Consider the following 13,686-nt stretch of genomic DNA (forward strand, 5'->3'; position numbering starts at 1 on the left):
CTGACTCTGAGACCCTGTGGACTGTAGCCTGAGAGGCTCCTCTGTCCATGGGATTTTCAGGCAAGAATACTGGAGTGGGTTGCCATTTCCTCCTCCAGGGGATCTTCCTTACCCAAGGATCAAACCCTGTCTACTGTGTCTCCTGCATTGGCAGGTGGATTCTTCTCTGCTGAGCCACCTAGAAAGCCCTCCAGATGATATAATTAAGGCTTAAAGAGATGATATCATTTGCCAAAGACCATATATCTGGCAACTTGAGCTTCACTTAGAGACTTGAACTTAAACCTAAAGCTTTGAACAGCTCTTGTACATTTTCCACTATTGTGTAGTCAGTGGTTCATGCCTATATGGTTTTTCTGAGGTCTTATACACCAAAACATAAAAGAGTATGTATTCTTCTATAATTAAGGTTTTATCTCCAAATAATAAAGCAGTTTTTCTCAGTTTTTATCCCCTGTCATTAGATCTTGCCATATGGACCTCTTTTGCTGGAAGCACTCTCCTCGCTCCTCACTCCTCTTCAATGTCTTAGCTCTTCACTCACACTTCAGATCTCAGTTCATACCTCATATTCTCAGGAGAAACACTTTGGGGTGCCCTCCTGTAGGACCTGCCACCCAGCCAGGCTAAATTTGCTCCAAATATCTTTAATGTGAAGGGGAATGTTCAGGGCTGGAGAGGGAGGGGAATGAAGAAAAGAGAGAGACCTGTGGATTCATAAAGCAGCAGGGGGCAATGTTCTACTTCTGAAAAGTACTGTTCAGGAAGTAGTAAGATCTAGGAGGGACCGTAGGCAACCTCAAAAAACCATTCTCCATGGGATGAATGATGTGCAGAAACAGAAAAGAAGCACTGGAACTGAAAAACCAGCAACAGAGGATGATTAATGACCCAGCAAGAAGCAGCACTTTGATGATAGATGGGCCTTGGCATAGAGTAAAATGCTAGAATTATGCCCTGGAAATGGAATAAAACCAACTCTGAGAGATACTAACATTAACTTTTTTTGGTGTGTTGTTTATTTCTGCCAGGTGAGTGAAATGAAAGTTAGAAACTGAATTATAGAAAATATTTTCCTTGGATTCCTGAATTTCTGAATTGAGATTCATACCTGCTGTGCTAAATATTTCTGTGGTCATTTGCATAGTGTCTGCCTCCTCCCTAGACTGTAAGCTCCTTGAGAGCAGGAACTATGTTTTGCTCACTTCTGTATGTTCAACACCTAGAACAGCACCTCCACAGGGAAATTATTACCACAATTATTTGCTGAGTAAATGAATTATCACATGAATGTAAGAAGTGTTGGCCATGCTTTCCCTATATTATAACATGATCTAATATCTTAAATATGACTTCTTCAACATCCTAACAAAATGTCTCAATATCACAGAGGGTAAAAATATTTTAATGGTGGAAAACTTATAAAATGAGCCTTGAAAGCTGCTAAACATAGATCAAAGGTCTTTTTTGTCTACAACAAGATAAAATGCATCTTCTCCCTTAAGACAAAAGGTATAAACAAATCTATGATCACTTTCTTTGGGTGAGCATTGCTGCTGCTTCTTGTGAGATTGTATTCTGCTGACAATTTGGAGCAGTTTTCCTTCAGCATAAAGCACTTAGCAAGATACCTGGTGTGAAGTTGGTCCTCAGAAATAGTCGTTCTCACTTCGATGATCCCAGACCACATCCCCACTTCTTGTCTGAGAACCTCTTTGCTCTTAGCAGCTGGCTGGGTCCTTGCCAAGGCCCAACTCCTCCTGCGGGAAATACAGATTGTGCTTATGACCTCATTTGTTCCTTAATACAACATCTGGGCTTCATGTCTTGTTTGTTCAGGATATAGTACAATGTTCAAATCCACCCTCAGATCCATAGAACATTTACTAGGCTATTTGTCTTCATTTGCTTAGGTTGGCTTACCCAGTTGGTGATAAAACTAAAAGGCTAACAATTTACATGAAACTAGTTCTGGGTTAAATAGAAAGCAGAACATGCTCACTAAATTGGAACCGTTAAAAACATGGTTATGAATCTTATAAAATGAGCACTGCTTTTTTATTTTAAATTGATGAGACATTCAGGTAGCATCGGTAATGTCTCATGAAAAATGTACTCTCTCCTTGTCTGTGTGTTCTTTGGATAAACCAGCTGTTAAAAGATATGATGTCATTATACCAGGAAGAACAAATGATCCCAGGACACTTTAGAGACCTTTTGTCATAACTCAATAATAGTTTTAGTGAATTTTCTAAATTATTACACATATTCTGATGATTGCTTTAACAATTTCTAAAAGCCCAAAATAATAATGCAAACGTAAAAAGAATAAAAATTCTCTGTCAATACAAATTAAGCATTATATATTACTGTTTCTAAGATTACTAATAAAAATATTTTTAGCTGCTCACTTAATTCTCACTGATAGGGCATTTTAAAAATCACTAAAATGAATGGTAAAATTTTATCCTTAAGATTATGCAGAGTTATCTAGATAAATGGTATTTCAATATTGGTTCTACAGATACTTGTAGAGTAGCAGTTAACCAGTTTTAAAGAGGGGAGTAGAAGGAGTTTTAAATGAAGAAAATAGTATGTGAAAGGCCTAGAAAGGTAGAGAACACAAACTTTTCCAAAAACTCAGATATTTGCTATAGATGGACCATTTACAGTTTCAGGGTATCAAAGACCTATATGAGTACTGCCAGATCATAAAAAAGTCTTGCAGGCCATGTGAAAGGAATTTTTACTTTTTACTGAGGAAAACAGGAAATCATAGAAGAATCTTCAATGTTGGTAATCATCATGTGTTCTGGCAGCAGTATAGAGAAGGGATTGATGAAGGATGTGAGGCCAAGTGAGAAGCCATTGCTGTAATCTAAATGGAAGTATAGATTAAAAGTGTGACAAAATGTGGTCCACTGAGAAGGAAATGGCAAACCAGTATTCTTACCTTAAGAACACCATGAAAAATATGAAAATGCAAAAAGATAGGACACTGAAAGATGAACTCCCCAGGTTCATAAGTGCCCAATATGCTACTGGATATCAGTGGAGAAATTACTCCAGAAAGAATAAAGAGACGGAACCAAAGCAAAAACAACACCCAGTTGTGGATATGTCTGAGGATGGTAGCAAAGTCCAATGCTGTAAAGAACAATATTGCATAGAAACCTGGAATGTTAGGTCCATGAATCAAGGGAAATTGGAAGTGGTCAAACAGGAGACGGCAAGAGTGAATGTCAACATTTTAGGAATCAGCAAACTAAAATGGACTGGAATGGGTGAATTTAACTCAGATGACCATTATATCTACTACTGTGGGCAAGAATCCCTTAGAAGAAATGGAGTAGCCATCACAGTCAACAAAAGAGTCTGAAGTGCAATACTCGGATGCAGTCTCAAAAACAACAGAATGATCTCTGTTCATTTCCAAGGCAAACCATTCAATATCACAGTAATCCAAGTCTATGCCGCAACCAGTAATGCTGAAGAAGCTGAAGTTGAATGGTTCTATGGAGACCTATAAGACCTTCTGGAACTAACACCTAAAAAAGATGTCCTTTTCATTACAGGGGACTGGAATGCAAAAGTAGGAAGTCAAGAAACACCTGGAGTAACAGGCAAATTTGGCCTTGGAGTACAGAATGAAGCAGGGCAAATGATAATAGAGTTTTGCCAAGAGAATGAACTGGTCATAGCAAACACCCTCTTCCAACAACACAAGGGAAGACTTTACACATGGACATCATCAGATGATCAATACTGAAAACAGATTGATTATATTCTTTGCAGCCAAAGATGGAGAAGCTCTATACAGTCAGCAAAAACAAGACTGGGAGCTGACTGTGGCTCAGACCATGAACTCCCTATTGCCAAATTCAGACTTAAATTGAAGAAAGTAGGGGAAACCACTAGACCATTCAGGTAGGACCTAAATCAAATCCCTTACGATTATACAGTAGAAGTGAGAAATAGATTTAAGGACCTAGATCTGATAGATAGAGTGCCTAATGAACTATGGAATGAGGTTTGTGACATTGTACAGGAGGCAATGATGAAGACCATCCCCAAGAAAAAGAAATGCAAAAAGGCAAAATGGTTGTCTGAGGAAGGTACAAATAGCTGTGAAAATAAGAGAAGTGAAAGGCAAAGGAGAAAAGGAAAGATATAAGCATCTGAATGCAGAGTTCCAAAGAATAGCAAGGAGAGATAAGAAAGCCTTCCTCAGTGATCAGTGCAAAGAAATAGAAGAAAACAATAGAATGGGAAAGACTAGAGATCTCATCAAGAAAATTAGAGATACCAAGGGAATATTTTGTGCAAAGACGAGCACAATAAAGGACAGAAATGGTATGGACCTAACAGAAGCAGAAGATATTAAGAAGAGGTGGCAAGAATACACAGAAGAACTGTACAAAAAAGATCTTCATGACCCAGGTAATCACAATGGTGTGATCACTCACCTAGAGCCAGACATCATGGAATATGAAGTCAAGTGGGCCTTAGGAAGCATCACTACAAACAAAACTAGTGGAGGTGATGGAATTCCAATTGACCTATTTCAAATCCTAAAAGATGATGCTATGAAAGTGCTGCACCCAATATGCCAGCAAATTTGGAAAACTCAGCAGTGGCCACAGGACTGGAAAAGGTCAGTTTTCATTCCAATCCCCAGGAAAGACAATGCCAAAGAATGCTCAAACTACCTCTCAACTGCACTCATCTCACACATTAGCAAAGTAATGCTCAAAATTCTCCAAGCCAGGCTTCAATAGTATGTGAACCGTGAACTTGCAGATGTTCAAGCTGGTTTTAGAAAAGGCAGAGGAACCAGAGATCAAATTGCTAACATCTGTTGGATCATCAAGAAAGCAACGGAGTTCCAGAAAAACATCTACTTCTTCTTTATTTACTTATGCCAAAGCCTTTGACTGTGTGGATCACCACAAACTGTGGAAAATTCTTAAAGGGATGGGAATACCAGACCACCTGATCTGCCTCTTTAAAAATCTGTGTGTAGGTCAGGAAACAATAGTTAGAATTGGACATGGAACAACAGACTGGTTCCAAATAGGAAAAGGAGTACGTCAAGGCTGTATATTGTTACCCTGCTTATTTAATTTATATGAAGAGTACATCATGAGAAATGCTGGGCTGGATGAAGCACAAGCTGGAATCAAGATTGCCGGGAGAAATATCAGTAACCTCAGATATGCAGATGATACCACTTAGGGCGGAAAGTGAAGAAGAACTAAAGAGCCTCTTGATGAAAGTGAGAGGAGACTGAAAAGTTGGTTTAAAGCTCAACATTCAGAAAACTAAGATCATAACATCTGGTCCATCACTTCATGGCAAATAGATGGGGAAACAATGGAAACCGTGACAGACTTTTTATTTTGGGAGGCTCCAAAATCACTACAGATGGTGACTACAGTCATGAAATTAAAACATGCTTGCTCCTTGGAAGAAAATCCATGACCAACCTAGACAGCTTATTAAAAAGCAGAGACATTTCTTTGCCAACAAAGATCCATCTAGTCAAAGCTTTGGTTTTTCCATTAGTCAGGTATGGATGTGAGAGTTAGACTAAGAAGAAAGCTGAGTGCCGAAGAATTGATGCTTTTGAACTGTGGTGTTGGAGAAGACTCTTGAGAGTCCCTTGGACTGCAAGATTAAACCAGTCCATTCTAAAGGAGATCAGTCCTGGGTGTTCATTGGAAGGACTGATGTTGAAGCTGAAACTCCAATACTTTGGCCACCTGATGTAAAGAGCTGACTCATTTGAAAAGACCCTGATGCTGGGAAAGATTGAAGGTGGGAGGAGAAGGGGATGACAGAGGATAAGATTCTTGCCACAGTTCCTCTATAAGCAGTATATAAGTGAAAAGTTTACTGAATTCACTGTCTAGTTGTTAATTTGAAATTTTGGGTCATGTTAATTCTGGACCTTCATGTAATTGATCATTTTGAGCATGTGATAATTAAAGCCAATTATTAAGGCCAAATAATTCATCTTACTTTACTGATGTTGCTGCAATCAATAATTGCCATATATCAGTGGCTTTAAATAATAAGGATTTCTCGTTCATATTACCTGTTCATTACAGGTTAGCAGGTGGTCCTGATCCATATTGTTCTGACTCAGAGACCAGATTCCTTCATCAGGATTGTTGTTGGTCACCAAGGCAGGAGGAGAGTGGTAGAACTGGGGAACCATGCAGTGACCCTTAAATGCCAGGGAGAGGTGACATGTGTCCCTTCCACTCACATTTTATTTGCTAAACTATGTCTCGTGGCCACAAATAAGTTTAAAGTTCAGAGAAATATAATCCTACCATTTGCTTGGAACTAGAAACATGTCTTGGGGAAGGAAATGGCAAGCCCTCCGATATTCTTGCCTGGAGAATCCCATGGATGGAGGAGCCTGGCGGGCCGCAGTCCATGGGATCACCCAGAGTTGGACACGACTGAAGCAACTTAGCACAGAGACATATCTACTCTAGTAATTCATGACTATCCCAGGTATTAATCAATTTCACAGTGAAAGTTTCTAGAGCCAAATAAATTTGTGAAACATTGAGTTAAACAAAGTTAAAGAAGTTTCCTAACTACAAGTCTTGTTTGAGCCCTGACTATATTAGTAAGCTTTACTGATCTTCAGGAAAGGGAATATTGTGATGGGGTATTTTTTTCTCCAAAAATCATCTGAAAAGACTCATGTCCTGAAGACAACACTTTAGGAAAGAGTACTCTAAGGTTCTGCCTTTTTAGAATTTATTTCTAAAGAGGAAATAAGTGGGAAAGAGGAGAGGAAAGAAGGAAAGGGAAGAATAAAAGAAGGGGAAAAAACACTGCAAATTTATGGATAAACTTTGAGATTGAGAGTTATGCATAAAAGACCCCAAATTATATTTTTTAGCTAGTTGTGACCCAAAATTACATGTTCTGATCTCTTGTATATGAATTGTTAATTTACTTGAGTATATATTAAACATCATATATCATGCTAGGTGCTTCACTTATATCAGTTGGTACCATCTTAAGACAACATAAAGTGCAGATTATTATCTTCTCCCAGATGAGGAAACTAAAGCTCAGAGAAGCCATTACACAATCAAAGCCATGCAGATAGTAACGTGAGGCTGCTGCTGCTGAGGAGAAAGAGTTGTGTTAACTTCCCAACAAAATGCAGTAAGGGCTCTAGTTAGAGGCATAAGCAACAAACTGTTGTTGGTCAAGAGATTAGAAAGATTAGTTTTCATTTGGGTTGTCTCCTCTCTGATTGGACCTTGAAGGGTATGAAAGGAGTCATATTTGGGCACCTGAGTGGAGAGCCTTAAATGCCAGACTGCATTTTATTCTCCAGGTAATGCTGAGCCACTGAACATTTTGGGGGTGGGAGTAACAGAATCAGCCAATTATAGCAAGACTTAGAATTTCAAGTTCAAAAGAGTTCTTTAAGTAATTCAATCTTACTCTGTCAACTCACAAATGGGGAAAACAAAGTAAGCCCCTGAATTTGAGGCTCTGCAGCTGGGGCTTTCATTCTTGGCAGTAGCTTTTTCACCTGGATAATGGACATGGCTGGTTAGCTTGCCTGCATCTGGTCACAGGCTGAGCTCAGGTCTTGCAGGCCTCTCATCATCATCCCAGATTAGCAAGAGCCCTGATGAGGTCTTTAGAGCTGGCAAAAGAGGAGACTATTTTGAGCCTTAGGAGATCAAGTAAGGGTGATGGCAGAGTTCAGAGAAAACAGAGTATATCCAATATCTAGGGTAGGGGTCATTCCTTGGCTGAATAATTTTCTTTTGGGTTTTGCAGAAGCATAGCCCATAGCCGCTGATTTACTGATTTACTGATTTACAGCTTTACTGCAGTGCTTTGTGAAAACTAGCTTTATCAAGTTGAGCTGTATAAGTCTCCAGAGAAAGGAAAAAGTTGGGAATACATGGCTGGATAATTGCTGATGTAAGTGTATTAGACTTGGTCATGCAGATGCCCCTCTGGAGTTGACAAATGACACAGAGTAACCTGCAGTTTTGGCTCATCAAAGATAAGATAGCTCTGCTTGATGTCAAAACCATCCCTGAACCTTTGGTGATTTTCTTAGCAAATAAGCACTCTACCTCTCAGCTGTGCACACCAGAAACCCAAGTACAACTTATGGCTGCTCTCTCCCTTGCCTCTGTTGCCCAGTCAGTACCAAATCCTTCAGTTATCTAATTATCCTTTTGCCCCATCCTCTCTACCAGGACCTTAGTTTAAGACACCATTATATCTCATCTAAAGTATTGCAAAAGCTTTTTTCTGTTTCCCCTGCCTCAAATATTGTTCCCTTAACCCATTACCTATACTGCAGCCAGAGAGACAAAGAAAGCCTCACTTCTTTGAAACAGTATTCTATTTTTCAGAATCAGAGATGCGTCCAGTGGCAGCATAGATTATTTTGTTATGTTCTCTAGCTTCCCTACAGAAGAACGGCAATGTCACAAATATTATGGGTGAATTGATCTTAATCCACAGGCTCAAGTGATTTTTTTCAACTATTACAAAGACTGGAGAAGGAAATGGCAACCCAATCCAGTATTCTTGCCTGAAGAATCCAATGGACAGAGGAGCTTGGTGGGCTACAGTCTGTGGGTTTGCAAGAGTCAGACATGACTTAGTAACTATACTACCACCATCACAAAGACTCAGCAAAATCAACTAAATAATTATTTGTCCAATTTCCTAAAAGAAGGAGACAATAATTCTTTAATATCTCAAATTCTAGGATTTTCAGTACAGGTAAAAGCTTTGCAACAGCTAGTGCTTTCAGAGGATTCCTGGAAGGGAAATTTCATTATTTAGCTGTTTGAGATTATGAATTCAGTTTTCTATTATAAAAACATGTGGTGATAAAGGCATACCTAAAAATGGCACCCCACTCCAGTACTCTTGCTTGGAAAATCCCATGGACGGAGGAGCCTGGTAGGCTGCAATCCATGGGGTCGCTAAGAGTCGGACATGACTGAGCGACTTCACTTTCACTTTTCACTTTCATGCATTGGAGAAGGAAATGGCAGCCCACTCCAGTGTCCTTGCCTGGAGAATCCCAGGGACGGGGGAGCCTGGTGGGCTGCTGTCTATGGGGCCGCACAGAGTCGGACACAACTGAAGTGACTTAGCATAAGTCATAGGGTGAAGGATAACAAGGAAGCGTCTAGTCAGAGAAACACTCCTGAATTCTAAAGGAACATTATCTTTCTACTTTGTCTGGATGATAAGAGAAGCAGACAATCAATAATTATTGACTGTTTATTTTGTCAAGCAGGAGACACATTATCTCATTAGCTCTAGGAAGTAGTCACTGTCATCAATGCAATATTACAGTGAAGGATGCTTGGAGATGTTAAATATTAAGATTAAGATTCTAGATCTGGCAAGTGGGAAAGCAGGATTCAAGCCCAAAACATGAGAACCTGAATTCTTAAGTGTGCATTCTCATTGCTTTGAAATAGATGGTGCTTTCAATACTTACAAAAACCCTTATGAGATAGGTTTTCCCTTCTATAGACATGATTGTGCTTGATTTCTCAGTCATGTCCGACTCTTTGCGACACCTAGGACTGTAGCCCACTAGGCTCCTCTGTCCATGGGGATTCTCCAGGCAAGAATACTGCAGTGGGTTGCCATGCCCTCCTCCAAGGGATCGTCCCAACCCAGAGATCACCCAGGTCTCCCGTATTGCAGGTGGATTCTTTACTGTCTGAACCACCAGGGAAGCCCAAAATTATTGGAGAGAGTAGCCTATCCCTTCTCCAGGGGATCTCCCCTACCCAGGAATTGAACCAGGGTCTCTTGCATGGTAGGTGGCTTCTTTACCAACTGAGCTACCAGGGAAACCCCTATAGACATGATTGTTGAGGCTTAAAATGTTTAAAACTTGCCCTATATCAGTAAGGGGTAAGGCTGACATTGAAACTGAGACTTGCCTACTTTTAAAATCCATGTTTTCCATGTCTTCCAAGTGTCCTGTTGTCTCATGAATGCAGCTAAATAGTAAGTGATGCTGTTCGGAAATGACTGAATAACTAGCAATAATCATAAAAACTCATTTTCAGAACTTCATGGTATCAACTATGTGCTTAGCAAATATCGTTAAAGTGAGGTATTGACCAATAAAATGGCAGGAAAGTTCATATAAATTGGCCGAGAGTGGGAGGGCAACTTCAAAACTTGGTTTGACAATATTCACCATATCAGACTCTCATTCAGTCCTCAGCAAAATGAGGGGTTTCATCTTTATGTTATTTACCTTCTCTGTTATGCTGGCCATTTCAGAAGCAAGGCGTGAAGGATCCAGGAAGCTCTGCGGGTCCGAGTACGTACGCACAGTCATCTACATCTGCGCCAGCTCCAGGTGGAGGCGGCACGCGGGGGCACTCCTGCAGGGTCAGCAAGGTAACGTGGATGCGCATGACTTCTTTATTTATTATTACTTTTTTGAAGATCTGTCTTAATAACTGTTTCTCTAGCTACTACTAAGCCACATCCATTTCGGTCTAGGGAGTTAATTATCAAAATAAGCTTAATTTGGCTTGGGAAAGAGATGAACCGCTGGTTTAAAAAAAATATGACATTGTATTCTTTAGGCCCCAGCTTGAAATGAGTTGACTGCGTGACTACTTTGGTGAGCTTAGCATCTATGGCAGGTCCTGGTGGTTGAGCAGGGAGGAGCAGGTGACTTCAAGGGCCATGTTGTAGAAGCAAGATTTTCACATTGGATAATTATACAATATAATACGTTGGCATTCAGGCAGCTGCTAAATGAGAATGGGAGGAAAGAATCTAACTTTTATTGAGCACTTATTATGTGCCAGGCAGTTTCATGTGTAACATTTCATCTTCTGATAAGGATCTTTGGAAGTAAGTAATGTTACCACCATTTAGTTTTACTGAGGACAAAATTGTTCACCCAGCCGGTTCGCAGTGTGGTTGGGAAGAAAACCAGGGCTTTCTGACTACAAGAGTTGAGGTTTTTTCCTTATTTTACAGTGCGTTTCAGGTGGCGAGAAGATGGTGGGTGTGTGTGCCGTAATACATAATGGCACTGTGGAGGTGGTGATGTTTGATAGAGGCTCTAAGGACTTATGAGGAGTGGGGTGGGAATTCTAGCAGTAATAATTAGGTGCTGATGAGAGTAGATATTGTCTCAAGATGAGAGTGAACTTAGTGTGCTTCAGAAACAGTGAGGCGACTGACTTCACTCTATCTGTTTTTCAACTCAGGTAATTTCAAAGTTGACCATTTCCTACTAATCCTATATTAAAGTGTGAGGTAAATGTTATTTAAGATTCTATTTTAATAATTTTATTTGTTATGTCTTATAATTAAAAGTAAAAGACGAAAGCATGCTTATATAATAAATGTTGTAACCACATACCTGATATAAAGACTTTACAGGTTTCAGTTTGATTTAAAATGATTTTGGTAAGCAAAAAGATTTTGGAAAATGATCTACAGTTTTTGTATTTTGGTGGGCCAATGTCTTGAAAAATTGTGAATCAACCAATCCTACTTTAATAATGAGAGGTTCATAGTTACTGCTGCTGCTGCTGCTACTAAGTCGCTTCAGTCGTGTCCGACTCTGTGTGACCCCATAGATGGCAGCCCACCAGGCTCCCCCGTCTCTGGGATTCTCCAGGCAAGAACACTGGAGTGGGTTGCCATTTCCTTCTCCAATGCATGAAAGTGAAAAGTGAAAGTGAAGTCACTCAGTCGTGTCCGACTCCTAGCGATCCCATGGACTGCAGCCTACCAGGCTCCTCCATCCATGGGATTTTCCAGGCAAGAGTACTGGAGTGGGGTGCCATTGCCTTCTCCGTCATAGTTACTAGATGTTAATAAACAATAATGGTTTTTAATCTCAAGACAATAAACATAATTTACCTCTTTGACTATATTTTATCAATCCCTGGATTAGCAAGTCAAAATACAGTAAAAAATATATATATATACATTTCAGTATCTGTAAGACATGGGACGATGGAATGTATGTCTGTGTAAGGCTATTCCCTTTTAACACCACTGACTTCATAATACTGTTATTTAACCTTTCACAGGCTTTCAGAGTACTTTCCCATACATTAGATGTTTAATCCACTACTGGCTTCCCAATCAGTATTCATTCATCTAAATTTTTTCTGGTGCCTGCCAGTGTGCTAAGGTGTCTGATAAGTAAGTCTGAATGAAGTTAAAGTGAGAGAGGCTTATCCATGGACTCTGGGAACAACACTGATAAAACAGTGGGACCCACTTTTAATTTTCAAATATAGAGATTTAAATCTCCACTACCTTCCTTACTGATCAGCTTTGCAGAATGTACACAGGGTTATTTTTTGGTTGATTGTTTTTTGTTGATAATGTATAACTAATATATTTGGAAGCCGCTGGTCACCATGCGGAAGGACCCAGTGCAACTGAAGTCAGGCCCTGACTTGGCTGCGAACTAGCTGAGTGACACTGGCTCTGTCACTCCTCCTCTCTGCACCCACGTTTCCTCCTCTGTAAAATGAGGAGAGTTCTCCCTAAAATATTTAATTTCTCTGAAGCCCCAGACCAACGTTAAAAGTAAAAGTCATCTTCAGGATTCAATTTCTTTCATGCATTTCCCCCAAAGTAGAAGTTGGTTGCTGCCTTTGTCAGATCACTCTAAGAAAGTTATTTTTTCCCTTCTCTATAGCTGAGAGAGGAAACCACTTCCAGCTGCCAAATGAACAGGAGATTTCTGAGGAAAGAGCAGCTCACAACCTTCCGAAGATGGATTTCGCAGGGGAGGAAAGTCTTCAGGGTGAGCAGCTGCCCACGGAAGGGCTTTGGAGGTCAAAGAAGCATTTGGTGATGTCAAGACAAGACTTGCAAACCTTGTGCTGCACTGAAGGCTGTTCCATGTCTGACTTGAGCACTCTTTGTTAGGACGGGAGCAAATCCCCTAGGGTGGCAGAGATTTAGCACATGTTTAATCACAGCGCTTTACTTCCCAGAATAACACTTACATTGTGTCATTAAACTAATGGCTTTTGGGTAGGCAGTTCTTTCCGAAAAGTTGTTGATGAAAGGCGTTTTAGCCACACAAAGTCTATTTTCTCCCTTTGCCAAGGTAAATGCACTGTTCTTTTCAAATTTTAACTAATCCTTTGAAAATTTAAATGTTATGCAAAATTGCAATAAAATTGCCATAAACCAAGCTCACTGTGATTTTTCTGTTTTTAAAACAATTTTAAATAACTTTAAAACAGTAAACAAAAATGCTAATGGTAGAAAAACAAAGTAAGCATAAAAAGAAAATAAAAACCAATGATTACTTCATCATTTAGAAATAACTAACCACTCTACTTTTGTGTTACTATGTATTATTACTGAAAATTTAAACTGATTCACAGTCAAGTATAAGAATCTAAACAAAGTACATTTTTTCAAAAGTTCTTAAGAGTGCTCTATGCATGTTTTCTATCATGCGGCTCTTCAACATTCTACTTGAGAATAGCTGGGTGCATATATGGGTCAAATAGGGTCCATAAACAGCCAAAATCCAGAAAATGTTTGGGTATTTTACCTCCTTCTTATAGTCTGGACAGCCTAGATTTTGCCTTCAGCTACTACTGAGATGAAAAGACATGCTGTTCTCATTCTGGGGACCGA

General features: G+C 39.7%; 1 protein-coding gene across 1 annotated transcript; it reads left to right on the top strand.

Annotated features, from left to right (window-relative positions):
* Positions 1 to 9,479: 9,479 nt before the first annotated feature.
* INSL5 (insulin like 5) lies at positions 9,480 to 13,371 on the top strand. The gene is made up of 2 exons (XM_019958402.2): positions 9,480 to 10,446; positions 12,728 to 13,371. The coding sequence occupies exons 1-2, from the start codon at positions 10,272 to 10,274 to the stop codon at positions 12,958 to 12,960; spliced, it is 408 nt and encodes a 135-aa protein (XP_019813961.1). The 5' UTR covers positions 9,480 to 10,271; the 3' UTR covers positions 12,961 to 13,371.
* Positions 13,372 to 13,686: the final 315 nt, after the last annotated feature.

Source organism: Bos indicus, chromosome 3 (genome assembly GCF_029378745.1).
Source record: "Bos indicus isolate NIAB-ARS_2022 breed Sahiwal x Tharparkar chromosome 3, NIAB-ARS_B.indTharparkar_mat_pri_1.0, whole genome shotgun sequence".
Classification (NCBI taxonomy): Eukaryota; Metazoa; Chordata; class Mammalia; order Artiodactyla; family Bovidae; genus Bos; species Bos indicus.

Bases quoted from the DNA above. Each gene is read 5' to 3' on its own strand.
- INSL5 (XM_019958402.2), top strand. From the start codon at position 10,272: ATGAGGGGTTTCATCTTTATGTTATTTACCTTCTCTGTTATGCTGGCC. The intron at 10,447-12,727 runs GTAACGTGGATG...CCTTCTCTATAG, and splicing joins ACTCCTGCAGGGTCAGCAAG to CTGAGAGAGGAAACCACTTC.